Raw genomic sequence first — 13,843 nt, 5'->3', positions numbered from 1 at the left:
TAGCTAATTTTTTGTTGCCCAGGCCCAGAATGGACTTCTGGAAGCGGCATCCACACAGAGAACCAGTCATTACATATTTGAATCCCACCACTGCCTAGGGGGATTGGGAGAAAGATGATTTTTTAAAAATTGCTTTCATTCTAAGAAATAATGTACTATTTCCAAGAGAGTCCTTTTTCATACATAGTATACTGTATAAGAATGTGCATGCTGCAGCAGACTCTTTGCATGCTGTTCTGTGAGACATTTATTTAGTCTCTGGAAAAAGCAACCAGATGGAAGGGTCAATGATGACCTTTGAAAGAAAGAAAAGGATTAAGAAATGAAGGAAATGTGACAAAAAAACCAGAGGCACTGGGCAAGAACGGTACAGTGATAAAAAATGAGGGAAGGATAAATAGATAGGAACATAAAATTGCTATATTTCTCTTCCATGTACTATTGTGAAAATTAACTGAATGGACAATATTGAAAAGGTTCATATAAGTTGGTTACCAAGTTATTAAACAAAAATATTAAATCATCCATCATATATGAAACAACTGAAGTGCTGCAGCTATTTGCTCATATCTATTTTCCTGTGAAGAAAATATGTTCCTTAAACATAACTAACAATGTATATGGAAAGCACTTTTATCTATCTCACAGTCACTATGCATGTTAAAAAACCTCAGACTACATCAATTAAATCTTTCAACTTTCCTCTTAACATTTTTCTTTATGAGTCATATATGTTCTATTGTAAAACTATTGGTAGAGTTATTTCACCTTTATTTTGAGCGCAGTTGTTGATTGATAACATTGCTTTATAAATTAACTGAAATAATAATAATATATATAATGGAATAGAGGTTCATATAAGATGTAGTTTTTAATATTAGATGTCACTTTGTTCCAAAATTTATGAATTTTCATATATATGAGAAAAAAATAATATTATCCTTGTTGGACAAGGTTCTAGTCATCATAAATTGACCAAAAATGCCACATTCTTCCAAAGGCCACATCCTTTCTGGGAATAAAGATTCAGGCTTTGATGCTGAATGAAACCAAAGGGCTGAACCCATGTTACTGCTCAACATTGTTCCAGCAGCAGAAGATCTGGAGGAAAGCTGTTGATTCTTTTGGAGTGATCACAGATTGGAAGAAGGCACAGCTGTTTGGTCAGATGGCAGCAGGCTATCCATCTGGAAAAAATGCTGAATAGAAAACCATGGCCTTTATAATGGCCTTGGAAAAAACAAAGTCTCAGAAAAAATGCCAGATAAAAAGCAAAATCAGAGATGTTTCTATGGAGCTGAGGAATTAGGACAAAAAGTAAGAAATATTATATCCTAATCCAAGTGGGGAAAAAACTTAAGAGGTTGGATAATAAAAACATTTGTCCCTATAAAAATGACAGTCTTTTCATAAGATACACAGTTCTTCGGCTGATTAATTGAAGTCATGGCCACTAAAAGCTGCTTTTTAAGATTAAAAAAGAAAGGTAAATAAGGGAATAGCCATAGGCCCAAAGGGTCTTGATCTTAATTCAGGGAGAATACAGGAGAAGATCTCCCTTATTCTAGAAATGGAAGGTAAACTGGAAGACAGAGATATGTAAGTTCTTTCAAAAACGCTTCATCAGTAGGCTGAAAAAAAAAGAGAAACATCCTTACTAAAAGTAAAATAAGGTAGAGGAGAAAGTCAAAATGTGATAAATGTATTACCTTAAGGGATTGAACTGTTTACCTGTGAGGAAAGTCCAGAAAATAAGTTTTATTTGATTGCTTTGGAAGCCCTAATGAAAGGTCAGGCACTAATGACAAGTTTATAATTCAATCTACTTCATTCCAGAAAAATTGCAGGACTAAACTAAAATCTCAAAGTTGGAAAGCAGAGGAAATTGAGCTCTAAGCCTGACCCTGATTAAGTGGAGAGTAGATTGGGGCAGTTCCAAAGGCGGAGATTCTCATGATGGGTGAGGCAAGCCACAATTGTCAAGGTGATTGAAGTGTGACAAAAAAAGCAGTTGCTCAAGTTCTTTTTGATCTTTTCCAGAACATTGTAGCATAAAAATAAACAAACATAAAAATAGGGGATCTAAGTAAAAAAAAAAAAATGAAGGCATCACGAAAGATTGGGGTTGTAGCTATTTTATCCTGCTATGAATAGTCTCTGTTACTATTCCATGTAAACAAACAGGGTGGCCAGAGGAAGTACAGAATGTGGATTTGAATGACAGGCCAAGAGAATAATTTGGAAAAGGACACTTTACTGGATATACAAAAAAAAACCTGGTTGATGTTTTAAAAATTAAAAGTGAGATGCAAATTATAAGCCAGGGGAATGACCTGAAAATGTTTTCTTATTGGATCTACATAAGAAGCTTGTTAAAGTCTTGAGTAAATCTGTTTGACAGGATAAAGAAGAATTGAAGAGAAATGAATTTCTATAACAATATTTGATTGAATTAAAAGGAAGGAATATAAAGCTGGTTTATCAGATCAAAGTCAAAATAAGATATTTTTTTCAATGTTCTGGGAAAAAATTAATGGATTTTTGCTGACACCAAGATTGAAAAATTGATGTTTTATGTATTTGCTTATAAATAAGGTGTGGAATATGGGATGAAAAGTTATCTGTTTAACCTTATGGGGGGTATGAAAATTTATTAAATGTGTTTATACCGTACTTGTGACGAAGGTTGAAAGTCATTTCTTTATATATTTCCTTTTTTCTCTTTTCCTGTATTTTTTATTCTTCCTTGCCATTTTCTTCTCTTTTTCTAGATTGTATAAGTTTTTACCATTGTAAATAAAATTCTTAATAAAAATGCATAAAAAATTCTAAAATTATTTTACTTTTAGCACAGTAAAGAATGTGCATTAAAGCGGATGTGTATCCTTAAATGTGTCATGGTATCCTCTTTATTGTAACTCAATTCCTATTACATAAGTGGTTTTCAGAATACTTTAAGTTAAACCTGACCCTTTATTTGATATCTGCAGCACAGAAGAGATAACACTCTAAAAATATTTGCTGCTTTTAGGATTCAGATTTCTTTTCTTTTAGGACTCAGACTTCATTTCTTTTAGGATTCAGACTTCATTTCTAAAGGATCTCAGGGCATCAAAATTGAAAAAGTCTGCTTTCTAAACATATGTAAAATGCATATGTCTGGATTCAGATATGATATTCTATACATGCAGGGCTCATTCAATGATGCAATTATTTTTTCTAGAGAAGGTTCTACGTGAAGAAGCAGGAGGCAATTTTGGTTTACTCCCAGTTCTCTCCTTCAGTTCCAATGATCTCCAATTATTTTTGAAGGGTTCCAAGCTTTCAGAAAAAAACATTTTAGGGAGCAGGAAATTATAGGAAGAGGAAAAAAATATTTTCCTTTCCTTTTCAGCAATGTGTCTCATCAACAAAATTGTTCTAATTCATAAGCAGAAATCATTCAAGTTTTTCCAGCTCACCAATTTGATGTTGTTCTATCTATCTGTCTGTCTGCCTGCCTGCCTGCCTGCCTGCCTGCCTGCCTGCCTGCCTGCCTGCCTGCCTGCCTGCCTGCCTGCCTGCCTGCCTGCCTGTCTGTCTGTCTGTCTGTCTGTCTGTCTGTCTGTCTGTCTGTCTGTCTGTCTATCTGTCTATCTATCTATCTATCTATCTATCTATCTATCTATCTATCTATCTATCTCTCTATCTCTCTATCTCTCTATCTCTCTATCTCTCTATCTCTCTATCTATCTATCTATCTATCTATCTATCTATCTATCTATCTATCTATCTATCTATCTATCTATCTATCTATCTATCTATCATATTAGCATCTTATAAATTCAGAACAATGAACAAAAACAACATAACAATAACACCCACCACTTCCTTTTCCATAAAAGCAGCATAAAACCACGTAATTTATTAAAACATGGACATGAACACTTACATCCACAGGTTTGCCGTCTAAATAATGAGTAGCAATGAGAATCTTTCCCTGAACGTCAGGGCTAGCTTTTTCCTCAGTCATCCTTTGTTCAATTAAGCTGCAGTCCACATAAAGAGAAATCTTCCTTGATTGCACACTGATGCCAAGCTTATGCCATTGACGGTCAAAGATAGGATAGATTTTGCGGCTTTTAAAGACATAGCGCAGGGAGTTCCGCTGGGTAGATTGCATGACATACTCTATAGCTTTTTTTAAACCATCAATTGAGATGTAAGCCTGAACAAAAATATACACACACACAAATTTCAGTGCTTTCAAAATGAAATAAACTGCAAGATAGCAAAGAAGAGAATACAATCATAGACGTCAGTACATGCTGGAAATGTTTGGAATCACATGTCAAGTTCTCCTCAGAAAGTGAAACTTTCTCACCCCCTCCTTCCTGATGCAGCCCCTCAGCCCCCTCAAAAGCTCCCCAGAGGAGCAGGGGACTCCACAGTAGCAACAGCAATTTGCATTTAGATTTATGTACAGACTCTCGGCATGATTTAAAATGTCAGCCCATTGCCCCCAACAATCTGGGTTCTCATTTTACCAACCCCCAAAGGATAGAAGACTGAATCAATCTTGAGCCCCCTCAGGTTCGAACTTCAGACTGTGGGCAGAGTTTACCTACAATACTGCATTCTAACCATTGCACCACCAGGGCTCCAATAAGACATGGGATGGGATGGGATGTATTAAACTACTAAAAATTAAACAATTTTTCAGTTGGTGGCAGTCCAAACTTTCCCTGACGAGTCTAGATGTATCTTTTACTTGTTTAAGCTTTCTGAATCTGTCTCTTGAATATTTTTCCATGCAACCTTGTCATTAAACATCAAACTCCAACCTTTCACTTAATTTGTTATATTCTACAGGTTTCAATATTCTTCAAACCAAAAGACAAAATGTTAACTTCCCAACACATGCCATCCCAAGGCTCCATTACTCCTATGTAAATCATTCTATAATTGCTATTTAAAAAATGACCACTGTGGTATCCAAGCCATATCAGTAGTTGCATAATCTGGAGGGGTCTATCCAGTGGTCGGATTCAGTCAGTTCGCACCACTTCGGCAGAACCGGTAGCTAATTTTTTGTTGCCCAGGGCCAGAACGGACTTCCGGAAGCGGCATCCACACAGAGAACCGGTTGTTCACATATTTGAATCCCACCACTGGGACTATCTAGCCATTCACAAAGCTGTAGCTATCATTTTATTGGGGATGGGAATAGGAAACGAACGAACAAACACAACTAAAGAAGTAACAATACCAAATAATTGAATTTATTCTAACCTGTGGCAAATTATGCTGATCTAAAATCTGCAGTAAATACCAGCGTTCTCTTTTGCTGTTTCTTCTGACACGGAATGTGGCTGTTATGAAGTATTCCTCTGGGAACCCATTTGGAAACAATTGCCTAAAGGTTGGGGTGTAGTGGAAGAAATTGTCTTATTAAACCAACTGTGATGATTTTTTATAAAATATGGGAGCAAACAGATGATGAAATACACAGAAATTAATTTTGGGTTCATAGGTACTTGGGCAACTCTATTGTATTCAAAAGACTGTTCCATCTCTTGAGGTTACTATAATCATAATTGTTCAGGTCTAATGCTACCCACAAAACCACACCTTGTTGGAAATCTACTTTTCATCATCTTTATTACATTTCATACATATGTTACTATTGAAATTACAATTAAACATGAACTCATTCCCATCTTTTTGCCAGAAAAAAAAAACAAAAAATCCGTTCTTCCATCATGAAAGTCAATCTTTTTAATCAAGAAAACCCTTGTCACAGGAAAAAGTAATCCTTCTAAAGCTAACTGTGAAAATTTGCTGCACACTAGGTACTAGACACATCCCCCATTTGCATTGTTGCTATGTGCAGGGCAATCCTATAGAAAATATATTCAAAAATCTCACTGCAGTTCAGGCTTCATTATTTAAGTTTTAAACTAGGCAATATGTTTTAAACTACATATTGCTTAACCTATGACTTAGAACAGGATAATTTCACAGAACTCACTAAATCTCAAATAAACAAATTATTTATAAAATATGTTATTGTATTTCTCACCAATGAAAGATGACCTGGCAATGGCACAAGTTCAGATCAAGCTTTTATATGTTGATCCTATTCAGACAATACATTTGGATACAAGGCATGAACTTTCTTTCATATAATCAGGAATTGTAGATGCTCAGAAAGATTAAAAGTATATCCCTATACTTTTAGGCACTGTTTGATAAAGACTGTCCTTATGCCTATAAACTGATCTGATGATGGAGAAATGGAGACTCATGCATAGGGCCAAATTGCTAGTGTTTGAGGAGACATAAATATGTATATTGTGAAAATGAGAAAACAGCACCAGATAAAAGGAGAAGAAATTCTTCCATGTCTATAGTTTTATGAAAGTTCTGCCTAAGTGGACACCCATTTTATGACTCTTCCAATTTGGGTTTTCAAAGTACTGTTTATATTAAGATGGCTAGTCCAGAAGTGCTGAAATTATGCCTGATCTCTGAGTTTAGAGGATTGCTCATGAAATGGTTACTGAAAGCTCCAAACAGGAAGCTCACATAGTCATGTTTGCTGGCACCAGTTCCTGTCTGTTGCTTCTTCACCACACCCTACCCCGAGGGGCTCTTGTCATTCATGGGATAAATAATTGGGCAAACTGCCCATTCATGCAGCACATTTTCCAGGAGATATTCCTGATCAGCCTGGTGCCCGAGCATAAGACTTACACACGACTCTCAAGTGCAATCTGATAGGCAGTCTTTCACTGGCCTTCTGCCTAAGAGTGAATTTCACCCCAGGTGATCTCTGAATATAAACCAAAAAGCCTCTTATAGCTTCTAATTCAAGTTAAGAAATATGCTAGTCAGACCAATAAGTTACACATACAGGTTAATCATAATTTCTGAGGAAGACCATACTTTTTATATATCATGGCACCTAACTACTATTGAGAAATAAATGCAGATGAAAGGAAGGGAGCAACATTACTGTTAAGTCCGGAGAATAATGGCGCAGGACACAATGCAGTTCCAAACATGTCTTTATTCTCTGACTACAGTCAACGAACAACCCGAGCAGAGGCGCGCAGGCCTCTATTTATACCCTCTGATCCCCGGGCAATTTCAACCAATCACAGGCAGTCTTTTCCCGCCTTGCGCATGTGTGCAAGGCCGGCGCCACTCAGTCTGGTCCCAGGTAGCTTTTGCAAATGCCCGGGACTCTTGCATCGTCCCGAGCCTGCTTCTGCAGGCTCAGGACACAACAATTACCATAACCCTCAGAGCAAAGGAAAAGCTACAATCAGAATATATCCTAACAGCACAAATCTCTGCTTGCTTAGATACTGTGGACAGTATCTAAAGAGTTCCACAAACTAGAAGCCTGAAGAAATCCTCCATCTTTGAATGACTTAATAATGCACATTATGGTTGTGATGACGGCCACTACTAGCAAACAGAAGCAAATTAAGCAAGGCCTACATTTAAATTTTGTATTATTACAGAATTTGTCACAATCACATGATACAAAAATGGAAAGCAAGAAATGTTGAGAGAAAAAAAGTATTAGCAAAACATATTCTTTGTGGGTCTCCATCCTGTACTAGAAAAACCTTCTATAAGTCTTGGGTTGAACATGGAAGAAACAGAACAGATAAGCTATTAGTGAACACGTTTTCTGGGGTGGTTTCTAGCTTACTCTACACCTGTTATATTTTGGATTTTTGATGCTCAGTTGGAACCAGGCTGAACAAGGATGTTCTCTCACAGCTGATTTTGGATTTTCCAGTTGTTTTATTCTACCTACTAATTAGCAATGCATGTTATTGACAGTACATACAGTAGCAAATGTTAATTTGGAATTTGATAATTGCCTGCTTTTACTTAACAACATTTATTTTCTAGCAGACTGCAGATTTTTCTACTTTTCTTTAACCTGTTGTTGAGAGCATGAAGCAGATTATATATCAAAAGGAGCTATGGCCAATAATCCTTTTTATGCAGTAATTTTCTCTGAGCTAGTCATGGTAAAAATGCCAGTTTTGCAATTAATTATTCCCTACCTGCTGCAGTTATTATAAGCATTCACTTTTTGTCTTAGAAGATAAAATATGAAGCATATCCTCTGAGACAATCATAAAAGACTTGTGTAACTTGGCACCAATTAATTGGCTGGAGATTTACTTTTCTTTTGATATATATTCTTTCTTCAGGGACCAAACAGATAATCTACACTGTTTGAATCTTTGGCACACAGCAGCTATGCTACAAGTTACACACATACACACATTGTTTTGATAAAACGTGATAAATCAAAACAATTGATTTTTGCTCCTAGGCAATCACTTCTTTTAGACTAGAGCATATATGCATTAAACTTTAAAACAGAATAGTAGATGCTGAGTAAGCACCACAATGTCACTCATATTTAAAAAAGCAGATTCCAGGTTGTTTTACAGATGTATTTTAATTTTGTTTCAAATTTTATTGATTTCATAAGATAGATTTATAAGTCCTCACAGATTACTCATGGACATACTTTTTGTACTAGTCTAGGAGTTTAATAAGCTGACTGATTGACTGAATCCAGTACATTTCTCTTGGGTGTAGTATCAGATTTGTCATCTGTGTGCAGGTACCAGTAAGAGACAGCACGTTCTTTGCTTCAAGCTGAAGCAATTTCAGTTTTCATTAGTGAAGTTGCCTGGGATAGCCCCAGCCCTGATTGCATATGAATGTCACATAGAGATAAATGCTGCTAATTGTTTTCCCTTTTTTCCTTTTTTAAATGCAATACCAAAGTTGTAGACTTTGGCTTTAATGCCACCAGAGAAACAATTCCTTAGAATTAAAATCAGTGGCCTAAGTCCACGTAAATTTTTGCTATTAACAGTTCACGTTGCACATTAAAACAGTCAATGTTTTAATGCATTTCATTTTTATAGTTTTATAGTTTCAATAGGTTTTTGTACGTTGTTTTAACTTCAGATTGAAGCCACTCAGAGTGGGTTATAAGATAGGAAGCTATAGATATGCTTGTAGACTTTGTAGACTTTGGCTTTAATGCCACCAGAGAAACAATTCCTTAGAATTAAAATCAGTGGCCTAAGTCCACGTAAAGTTTTGCTACTAACGGTGCATGTTGCACATTAAAACAGTCAATGTTTTAATGCATTTCATTTTTATAGTTTTATAGTTTCAATAGGTTTTTGTACGTTGTTTTAACTTCAGATTGAAGCCACTCAGAGTGGGTTATGAGATAGGAAGCTATAGCGATGTTTTAAATAAATAAATAATGAACAGAAAATATAGCTGGAAGAGGGAAGAACTAGTAGCTCAATGAAGATGTGTTCATGGAAATATGGCAAACAGCAGGTTACTCTGGCCAGCTTCTGTATCAGGGGCTACAGAAAGTGCCCTGCACTTTATAGCTGAAGTTACGTGACTTAATAGGTAAGTGGAGCAGGTCCCACAAATTAAAGCAGGCTACCAATGCTATTCATCTTCCTTTCAGCTTTCCCTAAGTGTTCCAAGTTTTCATGCCTGGCTCTTAATCAAGCCAGCAGAGTCATAATTGAACTATAGGCAAACTGAGTGGCAGGACTATTTTTGAGAAGCGGTAGGAAGAGGTACCCCTATGAAATTTAGTAAGGCAATCTTTATTTACCTTTCAGATTTTGCTTTAAAAAGCACTGGTGGAAAAAAAAATCTGCTATTTTTAAATGTTATGAACACTAATTCTCCCGTGCTGAATGAGACCAAATTAGAGGTTGTGATTAACTTCCGTATTTACATGTATCAATGGGGCCTCTAGGTTGCTGAATGTCTTCCAGGAAAAGAAAGCTGATCCAAGTTACATTTCCTGAGAGTGAAGTGAGAGATGTTTGGCGTTAATGGAAAGACATTTTGTCTTCCAGCTGACACCTACCGTCACCTGTCATCTTGCAAATAATTTAACGATCAGTGATTCTGAAGCTGTTAGTGCGAAAAAAACCTTTGTCCTAAGATGTGAGATGCTGCCTTTAATGCCACCTTCAGTCAGAATTTCAGTGTTTTTTTCCTGTGTAATCTCTAGCCGCCAACCAAGAAAGCTAACTCAAGGAATGCCAGAGTTTTAAAGTCTCCCAATAATCATCCTTTTGCTAATTTTGTCATCAGCATTTAACGGGGGAATAAAAAATTGGCAAACAAATTGTAGAGGTTTAGGGTTTAAAAAAAAACTACTTAAAAGAGTTTTTTTTTTTAAAAAAGAGCAGTGAGTAATTAACAAGCTGCAGCTGCAGCTCTTTACCACCATAGAACATTTCAATGCTTATTCAGTAAGAATCAAGATTAGCTGTCTGTTACTCAGAATAAAGTTAGAATCCGGAGAAATCATCGTGCAGCTGGTTCAAACACCCCTTGCTTCATTTTTGAATATTTTAATATTTTTATAATTAACAACTTGACGATCCTTTTATATTGTATTGTATCAGAGTCATCAAGCCACATAGTGATTACACATTTAATAGGAAGCTGGTGGACTGAATTAGGAGACTCATGATATTTCTCCAGATTCAAATTAGTAACAAATGAAAAAAAAATCTTGGAAATTAACTTAAAAGGAGCCACATTATATTGTATTTAAAAGAAATGCACTGCTATCCAGTATTGCCCCAAGTTTTCATATAAGAATTTATGTTTAAAAGTGAATTTTAGGAGCATGTGTATGGGAAAAAGAAAAATGATTCTGTATTTCTATTATTGTGTTCTAATTTTGTAATAGTGATTTCAAACTCTACAAGCTATACTGGATGTTTTAAAATTCAGTGAAGCTCAAATACAGTTTTCAGATTATTTTCAACATTCCATCTTGCTGGCTGAGAAGTCTTCTTCCAATTCTAAATTCTTACATACTAAAAATTAAAATAAGGTATGAACTGCACTGGTTTAGCTTTTTGAATCTGAATTCTGCTTTTTACATTTCTCTAGTATCTATAAGCTTCAGTTCATAGCTTCTGAATTTCAGTCCAGTTATAGATCCCTCTGCAATGGTTCTAACGGATTTAACTTGCAAGCATAAATCCACATTTAAACAATTTTAAGAGTTCAAATGTGTGAAATCTCTACCCTACCTTCCAATGAAACACAGTTAGGGAATCAGATTCCATGCATGCTATTATCCTCCAGAGGGAATGAATTAAATACTTCCTGTCTGATCTAAGATGCTGATTTGGAAGCCTTTGCACCCACATCTAAACTTATGAAACATAAGACAAGGCAAATGAGGAGCAAAAAAACAATACTATTGCTGCTTCCAGTTGCTAGTGTCAAATTTCTTGGAACATAATGTTGATCTGACACCATAAAACAAGTATATTTAGTCAATTGCATTCAGATAGGAAGCATGCCAATACATTGAACATCCACTATCTTTTAGCCTCGGAACTAATATTGAATTTAACATTTTTAATGAAAAGAAAATTCTATTTAAATTAACGGATTAACTCTTGAGTAAAGTGAAACCTCACTGTAAAAGATTTAATTGGGGAGAGCGAATGACCATTATACACGAATACCAGTATACATGAAAGTACATAATTGCAGTGATTTACATCATTTATGTTGTAAATTATATTCATCTCTGTGAAAATCTGTAAAGTTACCTGTAAAGGATTATATTTGTAATGATATGTGGGAGTGACCTTGAGGGACAGGGTAAAGAGTTACAATCAAGGAAACTGTCAGATAAAAGGCAGCTCAGCCCACAGCAGAGATGTGAAAAGGGAAAAATATTTAGCTTTGTGTTGGAAATATTGTAAATTCATAAAGACCTTAGATACAAGTTGACTATTTATCATGGCTACAGTAGTGTAGCTAATGTGTTGTAATGTGCTTTAAGCAAAAAGGTTGAATTCAATTCATGCAGTTCTGCTCTGAGAATGGAAAACAAAAAGCAAGCAGGATGGCATTTGTATTTCATGAATAATATAATACAAACATTGTTCTGATTTCAAAAGATCCAAGAATTAAAATTGTAATTATGTAGATATGTATTTATTAAAATGGCTAAAAATAATAAATTATATTAATAAATAAAATATGTATTTATTAACATTGTAATTAATTACATGCTTTATAAATTATTACAAAGTATATGATGACATATAAGCAACATAAGCTAATCATGACTTTATAAACTTTAGACTGCATGATAAACAGCTAAATGCAAATAATAATAATAATAAAGTTGGAAGGGACCTTGGAGGTCATTTAGTCCAACCCCCTCCTCAGACAGGAAACCCTATAACATTTCAGACAAATGGTTGTCCAGTCGCTTCTTAAAAACTTCCAGTGTTGGAGCATTCACCGCTTCTGGAGGCAGGTTGTTCCACTGGTTAATTGTTCTAACTGTCAGAAAATTTCTCCTTAGTTCTTGGCTGCTTCTCTCTTTGATTAGTTTCCATCCATTGCTTTTTATCCTGCCTTCAGGTGCTTTGGAGAATAGTCAGACTCCCTCTTCTTTGTGGCAACCCCTGAAATACTGGAACACTGCTATCATGTCACCCCTTGTCCTTCTCTTCATTAGACTAGACATACCCAATTCCAGCAACTGTTCCTTATATGTTTTAGCCTCCAGTCCCCTGATCATCTTTGTTGCTCTTCTCTGTACTCTTTCTAGCGTCTCAACATCTTTTTTACATCGTGGTGACCAAAACTGGATGCAGTATTCCAAGTGTGTCCTTACCAAGGCATTGTAAAGTGGTACTAACACTTCACATGATCTTGACTCTATCCCTCTGTTAATGAAGCCCTAGCACTGTGTTGGCTTTTTTGGCAGCTGCAGCACACTGCTGGCTCATATTTAAGTGATTGTCCACTAGGACTCCGAGATCCCTCTCACAGTTACTACTATTGAGCAAGGTACCACCTATACCAGGGATAGGCAACCCTGACCTATACTATACCTGTGCATTTGGTTTTTCTTGCCCAAACTTAGAACCTTGCTTTTTTCACCATTGAATTTCATTTTGTTAGATAGCACCCAGTGTTCAAGTCTGTCCAGATCCTTCTGTATCTTAAGCCTGTCTTCTGGAGTGTTGGCTATTCCTGCCAGCTTGGTGTCGTCTGCAAATTTGATGAGTTCCCCTCTATCCCCTCATCCAAATCACTGATAAAGATGTTGAAGAGCGCTGGGGCCAGAACAGAGCCCTGGGGCACCCCACTACACACTTCCCTCCATGTAGATGCAGTTCCATTGAGGACCACATGCTGAGTACAGCCGGCCAGCCAGCTACAAATCCACCTGGTGGGGATGCTGTCTAACCCACATTTTTCTATCTTAGCAAGTAGTAGATAGTTGTCTACTTTATCAAATGCTTTACTGAAGTCCAAGTAAATTATATCCACAGCATTCCTCTGGTCCACTAATTTTGTCACCTGGTCAAAGAATGCAATAAGATTTGTCTGGCATGATCTGTTTTTGACAAACTCATGTTGGCTTTTGGTAATGACTTTGTTTGCCTCTAGGTGTTCGCTGATTTGTTGCTTGATTATCTTTTCCAAGATCTTCCCAGGTATTGAGGTCAGGCTGATAGATCTGTAGTTTCCTGGAATCCATTTTTTTCTTTTTTTTTTGAAGATGGGAACTTTTTCAGCTCTTTTCCAGTCCTCTGGTAGTTCCCCAGTGCTCCAGGATCTTTGAAAGATATAGTTCAGTGGTTCTGAGATCGAAATGTTGCGAATGATTTCCAGAAATGGTGACTGAATGATGTTTGAGAATGGGAAGCCAAAAGGTAAAATGCATAAAGGATCCATCCATCTTCCCTCGGTATAATTAGCTAGTAGAACTGTTAAA

The 13,843-nt window shown here is 36.2% G+C and overlaps 1 protein-coding gene across 1 annotated transcript in view; it reads right to left on the bottom strand.

Annotated features, from left to right (window-relative positions):
* The window catches only part of COL19A1 (collagen type XIX alpha 1 chain), a gene marked incomplete at its 5' end in the record, with an annotated part of 154,010 nt that overhangs the window by 125,822 nt on the left and 14,345 nt on the right, over positions 1–13,843 (bottom strand). Inside the window, 2 exons of the mRNA XM_029285489.1 lie at positions 3,932–4,207; positions 5,272–5,395. Coding sequence (XP_029141322.1) covers positions 3,932–4,207; positions 5,272–5,395 — 400 coding nt within the window. The remainder of the gene's footprint in view (positions 1–3,931; positions 4,208–5,271; positions 5,396–13,843) is intronic.

This window comes from Protobothrops mucrosquamatus, unplaced genomic scaffold, assembly GCF_001527695.2.
Source record: "Protobothrops mucrosquamatus isolate PMUCROS unplaced genomic scaffold, P.Mucros_1.0 scaffold1762, whole genome shotgun sequence".
Taxonomy (NCBI): domain Eukaryota; kingdom Metazoa; phylum Chordata; class Lepidosauria; order Squamata; family Viperidae; genus Protobothrops; species Protobothrops mucrosquamatus.
The sequence above is the reverse complement of the archived record's forward strand: the minus strand, read 5'-3'. Positions and strand labels throughout refer to the sequence as shown.